Raw genomic sequence first — 24,532 nt, 5'->3', positions numbered from 1 at the left:
CAAGGGAAAAAAACCAAAGCTCACTGCTGACAGGCAAGTGACACTTTGGGAGTGAGAAAATATTGTTCTGATTCACTAAGGATCAAACTCCAGGCGCCAATCTAGTGTAGACTAAACACAAGAATGGCCGTGTTTGGTTGAAGCATACAATGTACTAAATATAAGCATATATGTGTCTCAACAACGCTGGCTGAGCCGCGTGTCCTTCGTACGGGCCTCTGTGGGCTTCCCAGGCCAACTGGTGCTGGCTGCGTGCGGGGGAGCTGGATTGACAGCTGGGCTCTTCTTTGTCTGCCGTTTGGCTGGAGCTTTTCCCTTCACCTTTGATTGCCGGCGGGCGACTTCCTTCTCCTTGTAGGAATACAGACAAAGCGTTGCAGCAGCCTGCGAGGAAGCTAGCGCGCCTAAGCCAAAACATAGACCCAGTTGCAAAGAAAGGTAAGCCCTTTCGCAACCCAGTCCAAGACCTAACCCAGGCACAGTCAGCTAAGGCCCTGTTTGGCACCAATATAATCAGCAATATATTTCACAGATTATATTGGTGAAATACCGATGGTGTTTGGCGGAGCGATATATCCAATTTCCTGTAATTACATTACTACCCCTTGATATATCGGCAGCCCAGACCCGGCACACACATACATATCATACACCCTCTCCACCGGTCATGGAGAGGATTGACCGGTGCTCAATGTGTACACCACCTCTCGATGATCTCAATGACCAGTCAACCGGTATGGAGCTCCGCTCGGTGCTAGGCCGGCGGCAGCGCTGGGAGGGGAAAAGGTGCTCTGGGAGCTGCCCTCACGGATGGTCTGGATGAGCCGTAGGGATTCGGGTTGATAGCGTTTGGGGAAGTGGTTTTGAGATGTTTCGCCGGGGTTTGGATCCTTGGCGGCGGTTGTGTTGTTGAGAAGGGATTTGAGGAAAGGATTCTTGTTGTTTTGATGAACTCTGGGATGGGACTCGGAAAAAGATCAATATTATCAATAAGCCCTGACTTGGATCAGAACAGGATGCTATGGCCTCCTGTCCTCCAAGTTCGCTGGGAACTTGGATTCCTGGAGGCCTGTCACAAGCATGTCATCATCTCCTTGCGCGCCGTGCGCGCACACCCACAAAAGACAACAGAGAGAGGAAAAAAAAGAAAACACAACACAAAAATGAAACAGGAACAGGAACAGGAACAAAACACAACCAGACACAAGGATGAATCAAACAAAAAGGAGAACTGCATGAGAACAACCAAGAGGTAAGAAAGAAGAGAAAAAGATGAAAGAAACGACACAAAGACAAATCATAAATAAACCCACAGAATTCTGTGTTAGGACCAAGAAAGGGAAAGGAGTAGGGGAGAAGGGAAAAGAATTGAGGAGGTTAAAATGAGGAGAGGTGGAGATGGACTCTGAGTCTTGAGTATTGCAGAGTGAATCTTGAGAGATTGGAAGTCTTGAGGTCTTGAGGATTAATCTTGAAGTTTGGATCTGAAGCTGACTACCATTTAGACCACCACACCGGTCATTGAGAAGGAGGATACATACACCTTCTAATGGATGACGGGTCACACAAGTCATCCAGGTGTTGTATATTCCTTCTTGATGAACATTCAACCGGTCATTGAGAGGTTGGGCTCCTCTGGATGACGGTTTGAACAGACCATCCCAAAGCCTCTTGATGGCTTGTTTGACCGGTCACAGAGATCAACCGGTTGATCTCTTTGACTGGTCATTGAGATCAATCAAGAGGACTTCAACCTTTTGATGACCGGTTGACCGGTCATTGAAAGGGTGAAATCCACCAGAGACCAACTTAAAGAGGTCAAGTTTCCTGTTTTTGTTTTCGACGACCGGTTGAGTGGTCATCGAGAGGGAGAAGTTCCTGGCAGGGATGACTTTTTGGAATGGTCATCCCAAAGGTGTACAATCTGCGTCGGACCGTGGTGAAGTGTACATAATAATTATTCCGCATGTACTGACAAACGCTAGCGATATATTAATTTAATTTTTATTTTGGGTGTAATAATCAGCATGTCATAGATTATATTGCTCGTGATTATTTCACTGATTATATCGGTGCCAAACGAGGCCTAAAGCATATCGCTCCGTCGATTGCGCAAGCAGAATCAGAGAGAACTCTAAAGATCAAAGCCCAGCAAGAAGAGCAAACAAGCTCCAAAACCTTGTACGTCCCGAGCCAGGTGATAGCAGATCTTCTACAGAGACTGACTGAACCTTCTTTTGTTAAAGAACGCTCGCGGAACGTCTTGGACCCCAGACCAACTCAGACCTGCTCAACAGGATCACGGAAGCAACAGCTACCCGTAAGCCCAGTGGATTTCTCCATCAAAACATAGAAATAAGCTCCAAGCTAACTCAGACGAACCTTGTTTGTTAAGCAGCTCAAGACCCAGCGGACTTATTCCGTCAGAACAAAACCAAGCTATTCAGATAGCCGGCCCACACCCGTGAGTCTAGCAGCAGAACAACCAACCAAGAAAGGAAAGAAAGCTGAATAAGTGAGGATCAATGCTGGTTGCACAGGATCGCATATCTCGCTTGGATCGCCGGACATCCCATCTTCACCACTTTCCTTTCCTCGTTTAAAACCAAAACACCCCCAATCAGCCCAGCAGCCCGGGCAGCCCTTGTTCTGCTTTCAGGTATATTCAGCCTTAGCTCTATTACAACTTATTACTTAGGCACTTGTAGTTACAGCTCTAACAAGCAATAAACACTTTCAGTTGTACCAATTCTTTTACTCCTGCTTGGCCTTAATTGGGCTGCTTCCCGGAGCCTCATCCACAGCGGCTCGCCTCTTCGGCTGTCCTTTCACTGTGGTTTTCCCTCACCCCTTCGCTGCTGGGCGGGCAGCCTCAAGACGCTTGATGGCAGGGCCCGGGGGGGCTCCGGCTTCTCTTCGCCGCTTCGATCGGGTTTGGCAGCCCGAGCGGCTCGCGGCATCCGAGGTGCTTCGCGCTGCATTCTGACCACTCTCCTCCTCGGCCCGGTTGGTGCTGGGTTCAAGCGCAATTTGCCGAGATGACGTCTGCTCAACATTCGCAGCCGGTGGCTGAGCGGGTACGACAGTCCGTGCCGGGGCAACCGCTGCAGAAGGCACGGCAGTGCGTGCCGGGGAAAGCCGAGGAGAAGGCACGACAGTGCGTGCCGGGGAAATCAGACGAGAGGGCACGACCGTGCGTGCCGGGGATGCAGTTGGAGAGCGCACAAGGGGGCCTGGCGGGGAACCAATGGAGAAGGCACGGCGGTGCGTGCCTGTGGGTGAGATCGAAGAAGAGCGATATGCCAATGGCGAGGGCGGTGGAGAAGGGGAATTGGAAGGCGGTATGTTGATGCCGACTCAGGGAAGGAGATGTTGTGGCGGCGAGGAGGCGATGGCGCGGCTGAGGTCGTCGGCACCGCTAACGGGGCCAGAGACGGAGGGAATGATCGCCGAGAGTTAGCTTGTGGGCCGCGAGAGATAGCCCGGACTCGACGAGGGCTAGCGTGGATTCGAGCAGAGGAAGCCTGCAATCGGCTCGAGCCAGCCGGTGACCGAGCCGAGCGGGGAGGCAAGTCCAAGCTCACCCGCCCAGGCCGGGATCGCCGTCCTGGCAAGGCCGATGGAGGACTTGCAGATGCAGTGGAGGCTGCAGCCGGTCTGTTGAGTTGCTGGGGAAGAGAAATGCACTCTTTAACTCAACCTCAGCCAGCCCCAGAGGGACTGAGTCTACTCAGTCACTTTTTAGACGGAATCAAACTCAAGTATGCTTTGTTGGGGGCGTGAGTAAATATTGCACAGTGCTGGAATTAGCAATACATACCACTCTTGCTTATTTCTCGGAACAATCCAGCACTCGACATCCGCGCCTTCCATGCCCTGTTGTCCACACGCCGTTATGTCTATGTCACCACTGGTCCCAAACGAAACGGGGCCTACCCAATTTTGGCTTGAGCTTTGAATCACTAGTTTTCCGAGCAAAACCAGGCCAAGTGACTCTTTTTCAGTATAACTTCTCTCTGGTGTATTTTTACTTGTTGAAACATGTGGTACAGTTCTTGTTGAGGACCAAGAGGGATACATAATTACAGTGTCTTATGTGGGTCAAGATTATTATTCAGTCATCCCCAAGCGGCTGACTTGCTTAGCCAAGGAGCTACTCTGGGCATGTCGCGTGTTTGAGCGGCGGGGGACAGGCCAAGTGGGGGAGAGATGGGAGTGGTTTGCAGAATCGGGGAGGGCGGGAGAGGCGTTGAGGAGGTCGATCAGGCTGGCCTCGGAGTCCAGCCCGTCGTCCTCATCCTCCCCCAGCCAGAGCTGGCGCGGCGGCTGGGCCAACTCGGAGAGCGCATCGCCCGGGAGCGAGGAGACGAGGGAGAGAGGGTTGAACTCCCGTTGCAGGTAGGCTTCGTGTTCGTGGCTCGTCGAATGGCCGCCTTCGAGGCCTTCGAGATTCGCACGAGTCGCCGAACAGCTCGTCGAGGGTAAGAAGGACGGCGGAGGCGGATATCGCCATCTGTGGTAGGAGAGAGCAGCAGGAGGTGAGCAAACATGATGATGATGAACATGTAAAAGAAAAAACACTCAACTGGTCTTCAGAAAGGTTGTTGACGATCGAGCCGAGATTCTTCTTGATCGCGTTGACCAGGTGTTCTTCCTCCTGAGGGTCTGAGGGGGGCGTGAAGAGGACGGAGTGGCGGAGGCTGCGGAGCCAGGGAGGGGCCAGCGCCGAGTCGGGGTCGAGCGGTTTGGCGGAGGCCGGGGCGAGGCCGGAGCGGAGGTCGGTAGCGCCAGGCTTGGCCCAGAGGGACTGGAGGAGCAGCTCCTGGTCGGCCGAGAGCGGCAAGACCCGGCCGTCGGCGTCCAGGCCGAGGATGTCCAGCGCCCGCCGGACCACCTCGTCCTCAGACGCCTCCGCCAAACTGTCCAGCTCCTCCTCGCCGAACTCCGACATCTCCCTCGTCCCCTCCTCCCGACCGACCCCCTCTGCGGGCTCGTCGCTCACGATCATATCTTCTCCGGCTCGCATCGGCTCGCCGAACCGTAGATAAGAGCTCGCCTGGAACTCCGAGCTCGTCATTCCTTCCTCTTCCTCCTCGTCTTCGTCTATGTACGATCCTTCATCGTGTTCGTCGCTCATCCTGGGGATTTCGAAGAAGGGCTGTGTTCACGCCAAGCTGTTCTTGTGGGTGTCGAGAGGATCGGATTCGGATTCAGTGGGTGTTTGTTTCCTACGCGGGACTGGCTGCGAATAATATGTAGATCTTCGCATGTGGACCCGTGCCATACGGGGATACCCGACCCAGCCCCGGTAGGGTAATAAAGCTTTGATAGCTAGCATAGCGCTCTGCGCTATGGTCCCGCTATATTAGCGCGCGCAGTAGCACAGGGGCGCTGTGCTACTCAAAAAGCGCGCTTTTTGTAGCATAGCGTAGCACTTTCACCGTTGCACCCACAGAAATTCCAGAAAAAAAAAACACAAACAGCTGGATTTATAAGCACTGGTTAAATTGACCACTGCACGTGGCAGCTTGTGTGCACAATTGGTGGCTGTTTTCTTGGGTAGCTTTCTCTCAGAGGATGCTAAAAGCCCTCAAACACCACACCTTTTCACCAGATGTGAACATAACTGGATGAAAAAAATAATCAAAGTGGCATTCTTGCTGTACCAATGTGGGGAGGTACAGTGTAAGTCCCACCTGCAGAGGCTTGCTTTGCAAGTTCAGTCTACCCTCCGGAGGCCCAAATTCTTGAGGGACTTTGCTAAGTTTGTGCCTTGAATGCTAAGCTACAGAAATTATACAGCAAATCACAATAACCACGGCAAGAGCTAAAGCAGAAAAACGGCAAAGTATAACTTTAGGTTTGCCGCTATCTAGTGCAAACACATTTCGTAGAAATTTGGAGAAAGACTCGTATTCGAATGGCCTGGTACCAAAAGTGTTGTCGTAGACTTCCCTGTTGCCAGCTTGTTGACGAACTGCTTGCATGTCCATTTGCCTGGGATTTTGAAAACCTGCATTTCTCGCCGGAACCTGGGGTGGACCTGGAAGAGAATTGATGGGGCATTGATCAATGGCGCACGACAGAGCGGGCAAAGGTTATTTATGCCAGCGGTTTGCCATGAATTAATACATTGGGGGTGAAACATGTGGTCGCAAGTAAACGGACTACCTTCTTGCAAGGGAGCTTGTTTACTGTGTAGCCGAGCTTCTTTAACTGGTAACGCAGCTTGTTTCTCTGGTAACGCAGCTTGTTTCCCTGGTAGCGCAGCTTGTTTCTCTGGTAACGGCACTTCCATGACGAGGTCTAGTAAGCATATCGAACATTCCTCCGTTTTTTGGTTGGGTTGACTAGCAGCTTGACACCGGCCGTCTGCTTTTGGAGGATCTGCAATTGGGATGGATTTTGTTGTGGTAGCTGTACTGCTTGATGTGGGATCAGTTGGTTTTTGAAGAATGTAAGTTCCCAAAGTTGGTGAAGTTGGGCTTCTTTCTGCATCATCGTGATCAATCCTAATTCTGATCTCAGTCTTCTGATTCTCCATACATACACAACATTCCCAGAAACTCATCAGGTCAAGGCTAAAGGGAGGTTTAATATTATGATCAAAGACAATAAGATGGGTCACACTTACACATCCATTCTGTTCAGATGGTGCACTATTCAGAGTTAGCCCAACTGAATTTGGTGGCTGTACGTGGGCAAAAATTGGGGAGGAGTGACTAAAAGAGGTCCCTGTTATTTTTGGACCTGTCAAGCAAGAGGGTTGTTGAGTATTTCTCAGGGAAAATTCAGCCCCTAAGATCCCTCCAAAAAGTGGCTGTGAAAAGACTCCACATTGGGTGTAAGTCTTTGAATTGACTTCCATCAAGTGGAACTGAAAATATTGAATAGGATGCTTAACTGTTAGGAGCATTGAAAAGGAAACCATCTCCACAAATTATACTCTTGAGAGTGTAATTTGGGTGAAAAATTTGGTAGCCAATAAAATCTAAGAGGGGTGGATAACACTACCTTGTGTTTTTCTTTTTTTGCAATATTTATTTCCAGTCTGCTACAGATGGAACCTATTCAGTATGGTTGCTCTGACAGTCTGCATTGATATTTACATGAAGCCATGCCTGATAAGTACTGAAAGTTTCCTCAAGAGGTACAGTTTTGCAAGACTTGCTGAGACTTGAGTCTTAAATTTGTCAAAAATTATCTGCAGAGGGATAATTACAGCAGTTTCAATAATGAAGGCTCAAGGGGTCACAAATTTTCCTCAAAAATTCAATCTCATCAGTTTGATATCCAAACTTAACCAAATCACTCATTCTTATTCATAGTGATCCAGTTTTGAGGCAAAATGAATTGTAGAGATCATATAAAACCAACAGTTTTAGGGTCAATTGACCTCACAACATGTCAGGAGTGCTGTCAATAAGGGGACTGAGGTTGAAAAAATGTGGTAAAACCTTAAATCTGAGAATTCTGGTGGGGCCAAGTATCAATGATGTGCTGTTTCTGCACAGTCAAAGTTTGACAGAAGTGGAAACTTCAGTAAAATTGACTAGGTGAGGAAAATATGTGATCCCTTTCCCATCAATTTCTGAAACTTCTGTAATATGTATTTGAATATTAATATGGCTGCATTATGAATATGAATGGACAAATTTGCAAGTAGGATTTCATGATGAGATGAATCAACTGGAGCAGCAGAACAGCGTAGCGGGTGAGTTTGTGGAAGGATGATTCATTGCAATGACAAAGAGAAAACAAACAAAGAGAGAACAAAGAGAAACATGAGAGAAAAGAGAAAGAGAAGAAAACTCACCTGGAGCAGCAGAACAGCGTAGCGGGTGAGTTCGTGGAAGGATGAGGAAAAGACCTTCCACGTCTGCTGCCCCAGGTGACTAGACTACACTACATGAGATGTCACAGAGTGTGACAGGGAAGTGAAGGTTGGAAGCAGAGAGAACACAAGAGAAAGAAACCTCAACATTTCAAAGGAAGAAAGTACTGAGTTCCGCTCCTCCATTTCCTGCGCCATATAGGATCATTTGCAGCACTTTTCAGCCATGGTATCAAATGGCCAAGCCAATTTCTTGCAGAGCTCTGCCTGTTTCCAAATGTGTCACTTGATCTGCAATTCATCTGCCACCAAGTCTTCTCAATTAAAAAGGTTTGTTCTCCAATCCACTTTCTCTGCTGTGTTTCAACAAGTTTGGCAAGGCAGTGAACTCTTTCCTGGGGAGGATTGCCAATGTAGAAATAAATAAAGATCTCCACAAGGACCTGTGGGCGGGTACCTGGCACCTGTGGGCCGTTACCCAATACATAGTGTTGGGTACCTGCGGGCGGGTGCAGTATATGGGTCTGGGTGCGGGATTTTGGGGAAAATGAAGCTAGGTACCCGGGTACTCACAGGGTATGCTGCAGGGACATCCGTACTGTACAACTGTGCTGCATCAAACTAGAGTAGGGGGTGCGGGTACACCATATCATAATCATATCCACCATATCTTGATATCATTCCCCCGCTCCACCATCCCCCATCAACAATGAATCAAACACCTCAAAATTGAAAGGAAACTTTACAAAAGTCTCCATCACATTCAATTGCACCAGCTGATAAAATCAGGCTTAAAAGAAATAAATTTCAGGAAAAACAAATAAAAATGTAAATACAAAAAGAATGGTTTTTACCTTAAAAGAAACAGGAACAAAAGATAAGATGAGAACAGAACAGGAAACCATCACCACACACTAGGTTTCATGGCTAATAAAATAAGATAAGGTTAGATGATGGAATACATGGTCAACAAGGATAATGATGAAGAGAATAAGAACCTATTATTGAGCTGCCTAGACAGATGACCTCAAGAAAATTGATGATTTGAGATGTCTTGCAGGTTGAGAGATAGGTGTCGAGATGAGGAAGAAAAAGAAAGAGTGGTAAACTGGAATTGACAAAGGACGGTCAACAGCGCTCTAGAATTGAAGCGTTCGCAGTGCGTCCACAACGTTGACGTCATAGTCCGAGTCCGTAAAGCACACTGCGCACAAATCCGTAATGTACACCCCGCACACCGTAAGCTGCTCACTGATTACAACACCAGCCAACCAATCAAACACCAACAGGCCACCTCCCTTGGATGATTCAGACTCTGGTTGGATTGTTCTGGTCAACGATCTGATTAGTCTCACCAAGACAGAAGCCCCTAGCACCAGCCAGCCTATTACATCAGGCCCTCGCGAGCTCACTGACATGGAGGAACTAGGTAAGTATATCACATTAGGTCTTCTTCCAATGTTTTTCCTGTTAAATGTTTGCCAAGATTCTTTTCTCAAATGAAATTTTATATGTTGAGCTTGAGCACAGAAAAAAGCCGCCAATGCTTTCAACACAGCCTACAGCAGCTACCATAAATGATAAGCCAGAGAAACAATGCAACTGTTACGCTAAATGTAATTAGCGCCACTAAAAAAGTAGTGTAGCGCTAACGCTAATAATCTGGGCAGTTAGCAATAGCGGTCAGTGCTACATGTAGCGCGTAGCGTAGCGACACCCTTGCTACACCATTTCCCTCCTCCGTGTAGTTTAGCCTTTTGAAGGCGCTAACGCTAAAAATAGCTGTATTTTAGCGCCAAAGCCGCTACACCCGCTCAAACATTGCTACATGCCAGTTTAGCGGGATGAACACTAATTATTCAGATTAGCACAGTAATTAGCACATCAATAATGGGGCTAATGCGCATTCTGCTAAATCTTTAACTTAGCCCAAACATTAGGGCATCAATACACGCTGGGGGGACTTCTTACCGCGAGGCAGTGTGGATCCAACGGGTGACACCAGATTGGTGAAACCAACATGGAATTCACCGTGCCCCCGGCAATTGTGGGCTCCCTGTTGGAAATGGACAGGGGTCTCAGATCCTTGTCGCTCCAACAAGAAAACTTCAGTGGACTCCCCGCGAGTCAATTTATTTGCGGTGGAGTCCACAAGAGTAGCTATTGTGTGCCGTGGAAGCCACACTTCTCAATTTATGTGATGCTGATTCCCCAGCTGCTCCGCTTATGCTTTTACATATGCTTGTAGCGCGGCCATGGTGCATTGTGGGTCTCATCACTATCAAATGGCTCCACCCGGTTAGGTTTCCTTTGCTTTACCCAAAAAAAACAACAAAGTCCCCTTGTGGCAAGGTAAACCCTGATTAACCCCGACTTAACCAGCACCACCATCACCTCTACTGCCAGCACGCCCGGATCACACACCCAGCCAGCAGCAGCAGCAGCCCCCAGAGTTACCTACTCCCACAGCCCTTTTCTGGCTCGCCCGGGGAGTCCTGCCAATGATGAACACCCCCAGCCGACCAGACCTCCACCACCACATACACAAACACCCAGTCTATGCCGCCGCGCAAGGCAGATTTGGCCGGGTCAAGGAGTCCACCAAAACCGCAGCGCTTTTTGAAGCGCAGCACCTTCACCCTTGACTAATTTGACTCAATTTATTTGATCCAATAAAAATCATTGGCAATGGTTTCAAATTTTTTCATTTTTTATCATTCTTTTTGCATGCCCTACTTTGCACTCCAATTTTTCCTCCTTGGTTTCACCAGCAATTATGAAAATTCTGAGAAACTTGCAAGAATCTAGAAAATTTCCACATTTTTCATTTTTCCATTTTTTCATTTTTACTTTTTTTATTTCATGATCATTCTTGGGAACTTATTTTCCACTCATGACTGGCTGTGTCCTGAGCTTCTGCATTCAAAAATGTGGAGCCAAAAACATTTGTTAGCCCACTGTACACACCCGGGCTAGCTTAACTAAGCCTCTTGAACGGAGGTTCCGTGGTGTGGTGAGATCAATCAACCAGCAAGAAAATACAAAAGACGTAGATTTTAATATTAAAGTACAGTATAAACTACATACAAAACATATACAGTACAAATAACCTCCATATTAAATTTCACATGTCTTTCACAATTATTTTCACACCCAGAAAACTGGTAACATTTCTTTACATAAGTACCAGGCATGTAACACATCTCATAGTAGCATCCAAGAATCACCTCTAAGAAACAGCTCATAGATGTATTTTCCATATAAGAGTAGATATACAGTAGATACACAGTAGATCTTAGAATATTTTCCACTCTCAGAGTAAAATCACATCTGATACACTCTTCTGTGAAAAGAAATTCCTACTTAGATAGTAAAATACCAAGCTCTTTTGTATTTCACACAACTGTACACATCACATAGTAGAAGAAGCTTTCAGCTACATATTTCTAGTCTCAGACAAGTTTATTTACTATAAAAGGAGGTCTCTTCTGCCCCTTCCTGTTTTCTTTTCCTCATGTTTGCACTTGATAGTAATATTGTAGATTACTAGCACTCATCACTTGATATAAATAGTTGAATTATAATATTTTGAAATATTGATTGAATTATATAACTTGCCCCTTTGACACAGATAAATTTCATACATATAACAATTCTCTTTACAACACTTACATATAACAATTCTCTTCACAACACTTACATATAACAATCCTCTTTACATCACTTACATATAACATTACTCTTTACATCACCTACATATAACATTCCTCCTCTTCATCCCTTACATATAACAATCCTCTTTACATCACTTACATATAAAATTCCTCATTACATCCCTTACATATAACATTCCTCATCTCTTGCGCACTGAACACAGGTAATTAGGGTTCAGAGTCAGATAGAATTAAGAATATTTCTAAAGATTGCGCCACACTATAAATTCTTAGTGTACATTCTCCCAGAAGCTTATTCAAGGAAGGCAGCCCTTCAAGCACCCGTGTAGCCTGTCATTATCCGTGACTTCTACATTTCCCTTCCAAGCTCAGATCACGCCCTGCGTAGAAGTTCCACAGCGGGACCCCGCCCGGAGGGCTCTCTGTAGGAGAGGCTTATGAATAATGTCTGCAGGCTGGCAGACAAAGGAAGGATTTTCAATCCTAAAAACACAAAAACAGAAGTTAAAAATCAGCAACATATGTACAAGAAAAACTGAATAGACAGTTTTTTTGGCAGTACTGATGGGCACCCTCACCCAAGTTTTTGAGGCATAAACTCCAAAACTGATTGAAGGAATCCATTTTGAAGTTCAAAGGAATCCTGAAGCATATTCAATTGCTCTGAAGATCTAATTTTGGATTTTCTGATAATATGCACAATTGAATATCCTATCTGTAACAATTGGGTGGCTACAGGTGTAGGATCTGCAGATATCTGTAGGCTTGTGAATCCAATATCCACAAGGCATGATGGTTCTAATTCCTTGGTTTACATTTCTTTGTGTTTTTTTATTTTAAAAACATTAGTACAGCAAAAATGATAAGGATTGGGGAGATGAGACCACCACCATTTGAAAGCTGAGATCGAGAAGTGTAATTTGGCTCTGGGGCAGGTCCACAGGAGCTGAGGGGGAGGCTGGGAGATGCTAAGTATTTTTCCTCCAGCCATTGGTGATTTCTTTCTCAGCCAAAATTTTGACTTTGTGCACAAGTCCCTCCCTGCAGGAGGGGCCGCTTTGCAGCCAGCCACAGCAAGCCTCCCACCAGGGGGGACTTGTGTCAAGTTAGACACCCGGGCAAATTTGGAAGAGCCCCTGCACCCACCTGATGCAATTTGGGACATTATATTCAAGTCCCTCCTTTGGAGGCGCTTCACGCCTCCTCGGAAGGAAGGGACTTGTGTTAAGTTAGCCTGATGCAGGAGTTGTACAGCAAAAGCAAAAAGCTTGCGGGTGCGGGAGGCTGAAAATTGCCTGCTGCATTTCAGCCCTACACCTGTACAGCTCCACTGTACAGGATGTCACATTGCCTCTGGGCAACTGGTTGAGCTTGAGTTGCGTGTTGGGCCAACTGTTGGGTGAGGTGCTTGGTCCTGGCGAAGGGGTTGATAGGGGTAAAATTGCACCAGGATTCCAATGGTGCAACCCTCAATACCCCAATGTCAATAATGAAGGAAATAGCATTTTTCTTCCAATGATATTCCTGTATGCAGCTTGACATACAGGACCTATACAGGCTTGAAGGGCAGTGGCTCAGATTCCAAAATTGGGCCTGCCGGACTGCAAGCTCTTTTGCTTTTGCTGTATGTACATGCACCAGGTGGGTGTTACAGGACTCTAGCGTAGTCACGGTGGTGTCACCATGATACACCCCTTGGTCCACCCAAGCCCAGGAGGCGTCAGCATGTGCACTATGGTGGCGGGTCCTGGTCATGGCATCAGCTGGACGCCTCAGCGGGTTGCCACCGAGGCATTATGGTTAGGGCGGCATCCTCTGGTGCCACTGGCACCAACTGTTGACGGCACCCAATTGCACCGGTCATGCAGCCGCGCAACCAGGGCGTCCCCTGGTTGCCTGCCTGCCTGCAGCCTAGGTCGCCAATTCTGCGCCTTACAGAGGCGCAAGGCCAGTGTGCTCAACTGTTTGCGCCATCTGGCCGCCCCTTGATAGGCATCGGGGTGCTATGCCAAAGCCCTGGGGAAGTTGTCTCAGGCAATACTATTATTGGCTGGGTGTGGTAGGTGCCACGTAAACGTCCCAAAGTTCATGAGAATTCGCGCAAGGACGCTCCGCGCCAGCCCAGGCTGTACCAGGGTCCAAAGGGGGGACTTGTGTTAAGTGAGGGTCGCTTCGCGACCAGCCAAAGCTGCACGCGTGCCCGCAGGAGCAGGAGCAGGAGCTTGCAGTGTTAAGTTCGTCTCTGCCCCTGCCTCGGCTATTAGAATTCTCTCACCAGCAATCGCACAATATTTGGACTCCCGTATGCAGTTGTCGAGTGTTGAGGTTTTCGACAGGAAGTAACCAGGCCAATCATTCCAAGAACCATTGAGTACGCCATATCTTGATACTTATCCGCATCAACGGTTGTTCCCTCAAGCAGGACTGACAAACATGATTGACTTGGAACAGGAATGCCAACTATTCTAGATCTTCCGAGGGAAACAATCGAGCTGATATACAAACACCTGATCACGACACCCACCCAATGGCTGCATGTGACCTATCCGAATGCCCTTGCCAGCAGTACAGCGGCTTGCTTGCGACTGGTTTGTCGACAATGGGCGGAATGGCTATATGAACATCATCTCTACCGCGGATTGAAATTCAGTAGCGCTGATCGAACAGAAGCCTTTGTCAGGCACATATACGGTCGGCCACCCTCTCTTCCACGAGCTAGATGTCAACACTTGGTCATCGACCGTATCTGGGCAGTCCATCCTCCCCCGAACGCAGGACAACAAGACATGATGGATTCGGAGATTCTCCAATACTTGATCGACCTATTTTCTGACACGATCATCACGCTGGATCTGCAATTCGTCGACTATCCCTCGCTTTACCTCGAAGACATGGCAGCCATTGGCCGGATTGAAAATCTACGTGATCTTCACATAGATATCTCAAGCACTCCCTCGGGGGACCAACTGTGGCCTTCAACCCACCCGGAAATCTTTAACGACTTGATGGTGGCAACTCAAGGCGTAAATTCACTAGTTTTGGACATCCAGCTTGCACTGCCCGAAGTACCTGAACCCGGTCTTTGGAAAGACAAGCGATATCCAGCAATCACTCATCTGGGCCTCAATATGATAGTGCAACAACCAACACACATGCTACGCCTCGTCATGGCATTCAAATCAAGTCTCAAAGCGCTTTCAATTATAGCTAACGGTAGTGGTCCACCTGAAGAAACTTCCGTTTTCTATGCTGCGCACGGTCTCGATTACGATGCAATAGCCGATCAGCAAATTATCAGTTTGGGTTTGGAACCCTTTCGCCTTCGACGGGTGTATGAGTACATGAAAGAGACCTTAGAAGGTCTTAACGTTTCATCCTCCCACATTTTAAGTGATAGTCTTGACCTCAAGTTCACCAAACTACGAGTTTTTGCAGTTGGCTTTTGGGCGAATTCAATCACCAATTACCTTAGCCGGGATATCTTCACCCAGGCTCCAATCGAGGTTCTAGCCATTGATGCTCAGTCAGCCTTCGAGGACTGCGAGGCCAAGTTCGTCGGGAATCCGCTTGCAAATCTCCCCCAGTTGAAAAAACTCGTTTTCATGGAAGCTCGCTCGGATTATTCGGCACCCCAAAAGTTCCTTGATGCTTGTGACGCTCTTGGGGTGAAAGTTGTTTACATCGATCATTGTCAACTGCCACTCATCATGGTCAGTCGAAGATTTCAATCTTTCCTTGTGTTTTCTCATAATACCAACTCAAGCATGCTAGCAAATTAACATTTTGCCTCTTCAAACACAGAATTTATGATAAGTTTTGATTTCCTTCCAGGATTTAAGGCCCCAATTACAAATAATATTTTGAGATATTTTTGACATGGTTTTGAAATCAAAACCAACTTTGTTTTGTTTTATTTTCATTTCAAAAATGCTTCAAAAATTTTCAAACGCACCTGGGAGGTGTGTTTGAACTTGAAATCCAAAATTTGAGGAATCAAACTTTTGAAGTGGGAGTACGCCTGTTCCTGGGCTACTGGTGCCTCAGACACTCCCCATTCAAATTTCTGTACTGGGTCAGCAGAGGTTGCAAATGGGTACTTCTCAGACCAGCATGTCCAACAACTCCTCTAGCTGACCTATCCAAGAAGTTCTGGGATATGGTGGTCCAACAAGAGGTTGGACTTGCCTGTCCAAGCAGATGGGCCAATTGGTGATGGCCATGTCCAAGAACTGCTTGGACAGGCGGCTCCAAGGACTTGTTGGGCTGACTGGTCCAAACAGACAATTCAGGTAGTTCCAGTATATAATCTGACCTGCTTGCCAAGGTCTTTGGCAAGCAAGGAACATGTATGTACTCACACAAGGAATCATCCTGGGCCAGCAGAGCATCTGGTTCAAGGTCCGGTCCTGGAGCTGTATTCCAGCGGTGCTGGCCTGTGTGACAGACATCTTGCCATTGCCTACCCACTCTGGCAGGCTACTTGTTCAGGGATGCACTTATGTTTATATGTGCACCCTTTTGTGTGGACTGAGCTTGCCCAAGATATTTTTGAAATCAACATAATTTCATCATTTTGATTTCATTTTTGTTTCAAAATTCTTTTTGGTTCATTTCAAAAAACAACTCAAATTTCTGTTTATAATTGGGGCCTGAGTATTAGAGTAAAAGGGAGTCATAAGTTTTATTTTAATTGATTTCCTCCAAACTCAGCAGCATATACTGTTGAAAATGCATATTCATAGAATACTGAAACTCAACATCAAAATCTGAATATGCAGCAAAAACATCCAATTCAAACTGTATCTAAACATAACCCATCTTACCCCTCAACGACAAAACCAGACACAACCCACACCAAAGCTGCTGGTCTTTTTCTTCACGGGTTTACAACAATATCAAACCCGTGAAGAAAGAGACTAGTGAGTAAAAGATTCCTCCCCCAAATATCCAATTCAACAACAAAATAACTTCAGGATTAAAAACCAATTCCGTTCTCATTCCACTTTTTTTTCCATCTTCATCTTTCTTTCCTATCACATTACAGATCTAAAACCTCTTTGTGCGCTTCCTTCACCCAAACCATTCCTGTGTCATTGCAGGTATGCCTCATTAATCACTCCAAATCATATCCTCATTGTTTCCTTGTCATTTCTAACATTTATTCATATTTTTTCTATGTTTTTGTTGTTAGGTGTGTGAGAGTCTAAACCAGTCTTTGTTGTTGTCAAGAGTCATATTATTCATCAAAGTTATCATTTCATCTTTAAAGTTTAGCATCAATGTAGTATAAATGAAATATGAATACGTTTTTACAACAATATATTCAGACCCGTAAATAAAGAGACTAATATAAAACCTCTTTGTGTGTGTCCTTCACCCAAACCATTACTGCGTTATCACAGGTGTGTGAGAGTCTAAACCAGTCTTTGTTGTTGTCAAGAGTTGTATTATTCATCAGGTTTATCATTCATCTTGAAAGGAGTTAGAGCATCTACCACTGTCTAGGTAAATCTTTAGGTAGCCAGAAAGTCCTGTGAGGCTCAGTAGCTTAGCTAGAGAAATTTTCCACCCTTGCCAGCCAGTATTGAATTGATAGCTAACACATATTTACATACCAAGCCTGCCACCACCCTTGTACCATCTGGTCCCCTTGGAAACATAACTTTAAACCATCAACATTGGATCCCAACAACCACCTACTTCATTACATCTGGGACCTTGAGGAGGAAGAATGCGTTTGTTCCCTCCTAGAACTCCAAGCATCCCAATCTGTACCCAGAAATACAATCCCCAAACCCAGGGAGATTGTTCTCCACAATTGCATTGCAGGGTTGCGTGAAGACCTCAAGATATATAATTGGTTGCTAAGTGGCAATGAGATGGATTAATTAGCTTTCATTGCCAGTCTCATTTATTTTTATTTTTATCTCCTTTCTCTCTTGGTTTCATTGTTATCTCATTCATTTCTTGTGTAGTAGTTATTGGTTACACATGAATTGAATTGTTGCAAGCAAAGAGAGAAGCCAAACTACAAAGGAGAGAGAGATCAATCAACAAGAGAGGAGAGAGATCAATCAATCAATCACAAGATAGATACAAGAGAGGAGAGAGAGAGAGACCAATTGATTGCATGATAGATGCAAGACAGCGGGATCATTCTTGAGCCATCAAACAATACTATAAAGCACAAGATCACAACTCATAATCATCAGGACTTCTTTTGTATTGTTGTTTTCAATATCCTTGTCTTTCCCAATAGTGAGCCTTGAAGTGGGTGTTGAAGTGAGACTCAATCTTGCAAAAGAATGTCTTGCCTGACTGGTTTGTGGCAAATTTGGGTTGTTCACTTGTGTAGATCCAGGATATTGCAAGCTGCTCTTCCTCATGATGAAAGAGGAGCTGGGGACTTGATTCTCTTGATGAATTCTTGAGGGTGGTCAACAAAATAATGTCCTCTGACTCAATAATTTATTACCAATGACATCAGAAAAGACTAGAAACCAAGCTCACCTCTCACACTTGTGACAGATGAATACAACAACTTGATAAGAGAACTACATGTCTCAACTCTACAGGACACAATTGTTTTAGAATCTACACATCTAAAAAAGGCTTCCTCAAGCTCCTCTTTCAAAAGCTTCTCCTCACATCCTCAGAAGGCAACATTTGGTTTCAAATTCTAACACCAATGACCAGAAGAAAATGGGGGTATTGAATTTTACAAGGTGTGTTTTACAAGGTACAAGGCCTTGTAAAATTACACATTGAGGGGGTGATGTGTAATTTTACAAGGAGTTTTCTAAATCTTGACCTTGTAATGGAAAGTCCTTGCAAAAAAGACCTTGTAAATTTCCACCTCAGATTTTCCATGTGTAATTTCACAGGGGTGACCTTGTAAGAAAATGAGCTTTCAAAATTGCACATTTTCAGCAAAAACTTGAAGTTTACAAGGCAAATCTTGAAATAGTAAATCAGCTTGCAAAATCACCTTGTAAAATTCAATAACAGGGGTTACCCAAGTTAAATTTACAAGGTTTCAAAAAAAATAATACAAGTGCATTGCCCCCCCCCCTCCTTTTTTTTTGTTTTTTTGGAAAAACAACTTCAAACTGCAAAATGTGCCTAAGTTTACTGGGTGCCTCCCCCTGGGGATGACTTAGAGCCCTACAGGTTATTTTGTCCCAAGAGGTTGTAAGACCCCTGCACCTTGGGTTTCATAAACCTTTCACAAGACCCAAATCAGATGCCTCCTCCCCTTAATTCCTAGCTCAGCAGGCCCTACCTCAACTGAATTTCTCTCTGAGCTAGTTCAGCTGTCCATTCTGTTCTCTCTACTTATTTCTGTTTTATCTAGACAGAGCCACACAACTACCTAGAAAATTGATTTGACTTTTAGTAAAAACGGAACAGTGGAGATCAATTTCTGAAGCTAATGGTTGGGATGAATTACAATATAGGCCTAGCTTGGAGAGACAGTTGTTGAAGGTGTAATCCCTGTAGAAGGGAAAAGGATCAGCAGTGCTCTCACTGCTGAAGTTTCTACTGACAAGTATCCTCAGCTTCCTGCTGCCAAGTATGCTCAGCTTCCTGCTGACAAGCATGCTCAGCTGTCCCTTGCTACAGCTGCTCATCACAGTGCAGAAAGCAATAAGAAAAGAAATGCACCAGAGGAGTGGAGCATTCCTGCAAGGAGGAGAAAAGTATAACTACTTTTCTTCCTGTCCTTTTGATGAGGAATTTCCATGGGAATGAAGCATTCCTGCAAGGAGGAGAAAAGTATAGCTACTTTTCTCTCCTGTCCTTTTGATGAGGACTTTCTAATAAGAAAGTACGCTGAGGAGTAATTCCTCAGCAGCATTTGTTTACTATAAATACTGGGCTCTCTTTGCCCCTCTTGTACCACTCACACTCACTCATACTCACTCATACTCACTCACACTCACTCACACTCACTCATACTCACTCACACTCACTCATACTCACTCACACTCACTCACACTCACTCACACTCACTCACATTATATATTCTCAATTATCATCTCATTATCTTATCATCTTTATACATACACATCATTATCAATATTTGTCTGGTAGCCTCGCTCAACAGACTCATAAACTAAACTTACCAAATACATACACACTTTTACAACATAGAGTTAACAACAGTTAGTTAGTTTTGGTTCCCTGCTATATAGAAGACTAGACAAAATAGAAAGAGGGAAAGAGAAAAGATTGGAAAGCTCACCTAGCTCAGAGAGAAAGTCAGTTGGGGTTGGGTCTGCTGAGCTAGGAGGAACAATGGGAAGTTATGCTATCAATGTTGCTTGGATGTCATTTATTTATCAGGTCCTATGTGGTATGAAATACAGCATGAATAGAATCTGTGGGTGTCATAAGAAAGCTTGAAGGTTGCTTGACAAGATGAGCCCTAATTTGCTCCAAGAAACTGCTATTTTTCATGTTGAAATATCATTTTTAAGACCAAAAATGACTATCTGGGTAGCTTAGGCTAGATAACTAATTTTTGATGACAAAAGTGGTGTTTCAAAATCAAAAACAGGAGTTTTGTGGAAGAATTCCTTTTAGGAAACATTCAAGCTTTCTTTTGACACCCACAGATTCTATTTATGTTGTTTTTCACACCACATAGGACTGGATAACTAAATGAAATCTAAGGGACCTGGATAGTGTAACTTATCATGGGCGCATATAGGTCATTTTGGTGGCTGATGTCGCCCAGTCATACTGGAGAGACATTGATAGCAACGCTTGAGCAGGTTGCTGGATTGCTTTTGAAATCATTTAGATGTAAGTAACATGGATGCATGTAATCTTTGGACACAGAACAGCGAAGTGTGTTTTAGTACGAAGTAGTTAAGTTCGAGGCTCTCGCAGCTCGATGGAGGGCGAATCAGAGTGAGTGTATCAGATCATTGACAAGTTAGCCTCGATAGCAAGCTGGGCTCTTCTAGTTGCGTCCATGGCTGGAGTCTTTGACGGTGTCCTTTTGCAATGCAGCGGCACTGCGGGTGTCTTTTTCGGCACGGATACCGGCTTCGGAATGGGTAGCCAACTATGCGGTTACCCATGCAACAACCACTTCAGCCTTCGTTCTCTGGCTCTAAGTCGGCTGTTGATAGCGAGAAACATACCTTTTCATTCCAGTCCTTGTTCCCGCTCTTCATATGCTTATCGTGTTCCGCCTTGAGCTCTGCAAGGTGCATAGTTTGGTGGTCATCAGGTATCTGCTCGAATGTTCGGGTTCAATCCAGTTCCAAGCGGGCAGGGGAGCTTACCTTCGCCATCGGCAGCCACGTGTTGCCCGGTGGGGAGATAGGCCACTCGTCCGGCATGGATCGCTCGACGGGCGCCATGCGCAGTGGCCACGGCAGCAGGAGTGCGGAGGGCGAGTCTTCCGAGCGAGCGGTGGTTGGCGAACATGCTGATAGGATTAAGTATTTTATGTTGCGGATGATGTTGGGTGTGGGTTTTTTTGGTGGTCGAGTCGGTCTTTTAAAGAGAAGATGACATCACCTCCGGCAGTGACGTCATCGGGGGTGACGACTGGCAATCATCGTGCGGGTTTACTAAGCCTTCGATCTGCAAATTGCACATGTCCACTTCCAGCCAAGAATTCCGTAACGGTCAGGGCACAGCCGGCTGAAAGTTTCAGAACGATCGTCCAAAACCTTGGTCGGTTGGTCTGGACCATGCAGAACCAGATCTGGAGCCACTGGGGCTGCAGATTTAACTGATGACGGTCTGGAAAGAGGCCTGCATTCCCATGAGCTCCACCCCAGACCAAGCACTGACTGCCGCTCAGTGTGGCGTGTTGAGGCTCAGGCAAGACCATTTCTTAGCCCGGAGAAACATCCAGGAGTACTCTCAGAGATACTTGGGGGGATGTGTCCCAGCCACTACCACCTCAATAAGCACTTGTGGAGAAGCACGCAGCGGAGAAGGGTTAAGATTGCAATTGATATATATGTTTTTCATTTATTTTGAAGAGAAATCATTGAGCGTGCTACATTACTGCAATCAAGCCAACGGAGGGATTCGGCTGAGATTTGTCTGATCGTCACAATCAGCTTGATTTTTTGTTTGCGCCCGGCCCATCGACCCGTTTGGCCAAGGTCTGAACGGGGGAGGGGAAAGATATCGTCAGTTCAGGGCTGGGTGAGGATAAGTTATCAGGAGGACAGCTCACGTCGAGTTCTCCTTGGAGGTCTTTGATCTGTTGCTTGTACTTTTTCTCTACCTCCTCCGAGAATCCCTTCTCGCGCGATTGTCCAGCGGCCTGTGGAGCGGGCCAGACTGGATTCAGAGACAGCCAAACCGATCAGAAAGAGGGCTGGAGGGGGGATCTACCTGTTTCTTGAGCGTGGCGAGGTCTTCTTGAGCTTTGATCAGGTCGAGGATGAGGGCGAACGTGCGGGAGAGGATCAGTGACAGGAACAAGGTAAAGCCTCGCATGTACATGTCCCTCTCGCTAAATAAATAAATAAAAAGCCATCCCAGCGAATCAGATTGGTGATCATCGTCTGCATGCTCAGCCAAGATGGCAATGCTCACCTTAGAAATTTACGGCTCCTCCAATCCGTCTCGCTCCGTAAGTCTCGCCCGACACCAGCACCCTGCTCCTTAGCCGCCTCACCCTCGTGATGGATCTTCATCATCCTCTGCACCGAATCCACAAACAAGACCTGATCATCACACCCCAGAAGAAATGGAGGGTCAGTCCTGCAGTAGATCTATTAGGGACGCAAGTAAAATTAACTGACGGTGACAAAGATGAAGAGGATCTTGAGAGCGTATTGGAGCTTGGCGACCAGTGGAGAAGTGGCAAGGAATCGGAAGAGGACTCGGCGCCAGGTGAAAGGTAGGGGCATCTATGAATACATAGACCGATCAGCGGCGGGTAAAATGAATCACTCGTCATGATGGTGGCCAGGAAATCAGATTGGACGTCTTGGGAGATACTGACAACGAGGATGATGAAGGTGACGATCTCGACGATCAGGAGCGAAAAGACCATCCAATTGTAGAGCTGCAAGAAATAAAACCCATCGTTGGTCGTCAGCCCTCTACGGATCGGACACTGGCCAGGAGCAGAGATGCGCTTACCGCCATCGTGTCGATCTGATTCTGGAGGCTGGAATTCGAAGTTCTGCCTTGTTTCTGGTGAGTTGGAAGGTGAAACTGCTGGAGTGAGCGTCATCGGGTGTGGTGTTCCCCGGAAGGTGGGCTGTGCCCCCCGGGGGACCGGGTTGCAGCTTAATCCATTTCCAGAGATTTTCGGTGGAGCAGCCAAAAAAATGAGCACCAACGACCCAGCAGACCTACTCACAGTCATCGTAAGCTATCCACTCTCCCCAGCAGGGGACGCATACTCTGGGCTGACTCCCGAGGAAGCTTCTTCGCAGCTCGACCTGAACCCCTTAGCATGGGCCGACCTGGAATCCCACAGCCAACTGGGTGGACACCCACCAGAGGAGACATCCTCGGCAGCCAGTCTGGTCTCAGTCATCGAAAGCTTCCTGATCTTTGCAAACTCTCATCTGGCATTGAGGCACGAGAATGCGATCGCAGTCTATGGTGCAACTCTTGGATCAAGGTAAAACAAACAAATACACTCCAAAAATAAAGCCTGCCCTCCTCATCTCACTCGGGATTGTTTTGCTTTTTCGCAGTGAACTACTCTACTCTTCACTCCAAGCGAAGCCGATCACTAAATCTTCCAAGCAACCCGCCGGCTCACGCGATGCAAACACCTACCAGAGCTTCCGGATCCTCAACGACTCGGTCGCTAACGGGGTCAAGCACCTCGCCAGTCTAACCCAATCCGATTCGATCGCCGGAAGTGAGCCTTGACAAACAGCCAGCTTCTTGTGTTCTCAATCCTCAGCCGATCTTTTCTTCTTTCTCGTCATAACAGAACAACCGGGGATCGTCAGGGCGCTTGCCAAATCACTCTGTCGTGCGTGAGCGGCTCAGTCTTCTCTCCCTGTCTCTCTGATTCTCGAACTAGAGCGCTCCTCTTAAACGTCGCGCCTGTTTCCGATCAGGATTTAGATATCAATCGGCTTGCTCGGGATAACGAGAATAAGAAGGATTCTCTCAAGGCTAGGATCTTGATCCTCAGCGTCTCTCCCGACGCGCCTGGACAGTACATCCCCATGATGAATTGCATCTTCTCAGCCCAGAAGGCCGTCAGTGGTTCCCGTCCCTCAATTCTTTTTTATTCTCTCACTCACCTCCATCTCTCGCTTTCTCCCGACCCTTCTCCCTAGACAATCCCGATCGACGTCTGTAAGATCTCGAAGGAAAACGCGGTCTTCTTACAACAAGCAGCCCATCTAACCGATGGAATTTACTACCAAGTCGAGAAACCTAAAGCGATCCTCCAATACCTAACAGTCTGTTCCTCCTGCTTGCCACCTCAACTTCCCCCAGCGACTTTTTCCTCACTTTGCTTAACTTTCTAGATGATCTTTTTGCCTGGCTTGGCCGCCCGCAAATTCCTCAACTTACCGAGACATGAGGAGGTCGATTTCCGAGCTGCTTGTTTCTGTCATCGTGAGATTATCGATGTGGGATATGTATGCTCAGTATGCCTTTCTAGTCAGTCCCTTCTACCTTATCTGTTCTCAGCACACCATCCTCCTCACACCCCTGCCGGCACCCAAAATTGACGATTCCCACCATCGCTCCACCAAAAACAAACAAACAAACAAACAAACAACAGTATTTTGTACTCCTACTCCAGTCTGCTCGACTTGTCGCACAAAGTTTCCCATGTCTAGTCTCAAGCGCTTCCTAATGGAAAAACCGAAAGCTAGAACGAAATCTGCGAACGGGACTATCGCTTCATCTCCCCTCGGGACTAACGCTTCATCTCCCCACAGATCCTAGTTTGATCATCCCCAATACCCATGTCAAATTCGCCTACATCGATTGAAGCTTCAATTGATTCATTATTTGTTGGCATCGTCTCATCACGGGGTAGTTATCAACAAGTTTGGCG

At 46.4% G+C, this 24,532-nt stretch overlaps 6 protein-coding genes across 6 annotated transcripts; 2 read left to right on the top strand and 4 right to left on the bottom strand.

Annotated features, from left to right (window-relative positions):
• Positions 1-2,522: 2,522 nt before the first annotated feature.
• Positions 2,523-2,981, bottom strand: PtA15_11A633 (uncharacterized protein; the record flags this gene model as incomplete). The annotated part of the gene is made up of 2 exons (XM_053161562.1): positions 2,523-2,584; positions 2,849-2,981. The coding sequence occupies 2 exons, from the start codon at positions 2,979-2,981 to the stop codon at positions 2,523-2,525; spliced, it is 195 nt and encodes a 64-aa protein (XP_053025496.1).
• A 1,129-nt stretch (positions 2,982-4,110) lies between these two features.
• Positions 4,111-5,137, bottom strand: PtA15_11A632 (uncharacterized protein; the record flags this gene model as incomplete). Its single annotated transcript, XM_053161561.1, has 2 exons — positions 4,111-4,513; positions 4,587-5,137. The coding sequence occupies 2 exons, from the start codon at positions 5,135-5,137 to the stop codon at positions 4,111-4,113; spliced, it is 954 nt and encodes a 317-aa protein (XP_053025495.1).
• Positions 5,138-13,961: 8,824 nt separating this feature from the next.
• PtA15_11A631 (uncharacterized protein) lies at positions 13,962-15,318 on the top strand (the record flags this gene model as incomplete). Its single annotated transcript, XM_053161560.1, has 2 exons — positions 13,962-15,218; positions 15,310-15,318. The coding sequence occupies 2 exons, from the start codon at positions 13,962-13,964 to the stop codon at positions 15,316-15,318; spliced, it is 1,266 nt and encodes a 421-aa protein (XP_053025494.1).
• A 5,158-nt stretch (positions 15,319-20,476) lies between these two features.
• On the bottom strand, positions 20,477-20,949 carry PtA15_11A630 (uncharacterized protein; the record flags this gene model as incomplete). Its single annotated transcript, XM_053161559.1, has 3 exons — positions 20,477-20,581; positions 20,661-20,719; positions 20,805-20,949. 3 exons carry the CDS (start codon positions 20,947-20,949, stop codon positions 20,477-20,479), a joined length of 309 nt encoding a protein of 102 aa, XP_053025493.1.
• A 643-nt stretch (positions 20,950-21,592) lies between these two features.
• On the bottom strand, positions 21,593-22,726 carry PtA15_11A629 (uncharacterized protein; the record flags this gene model as incomplete). Its single annotated transcript, XM_053161557.1, has 6 exons — positions 21,593-21,643; positions 21,716-21,805; positions 21,877-21,997; positions 22,081-22,211; positions 22,290-22,397; positions 22,493-22,726. 6 exons carry the CDS (start codon positions 22,724-22,726, stop codon positions 21,593-21,595), a joined length of 735 nt encoding a protein of 244 aa, XP_053025492.1.
• A 97-nt stretch (positions 22,727-22,823) lies between these two features.
• Positions 22,824-24,420, top strand: PtA15_11A628 (uncharacterized protein; the record flags this gene model as incomplete). Its single annotated transcript, XM_053161556.1, has 7 exons — positions 22,824-23,122; positions 23,199-23,368; positions 23,444-23,485; positions 23,581-23,717; positions 23,799-23,924; positions 23,994-24,129; positions 24,254-24,420. The coding sequence occupies 7 exons, from the start codon at positions 22,824-22,826 to the stop codon at positions 24,418-24,420; spliced, it is 1,077 nt and encodes a 358-aa protein (XP_053025491.1).
• Positions 24,421-24,532: the final 112 nt, after the last annotated feature.

Source organism: Puccinia triticina, chromosome 11A (assembly GCF_026914185.1).
Source record: "Puccinia triticina chromosome 11A, complete sequence".
Lineage (NCBI taxonomy): Eukaryota > Fungi > Basidiomycota > Pucciniomycetes > Pucciniales > Pucciniaceae > Puccinia > Puccinia triticina.
The sequence above is the reverse complement of the archived record's forward strand: the minus strand, read 5'-3'. Positions and strand labels throughout refer to the sequence as shown.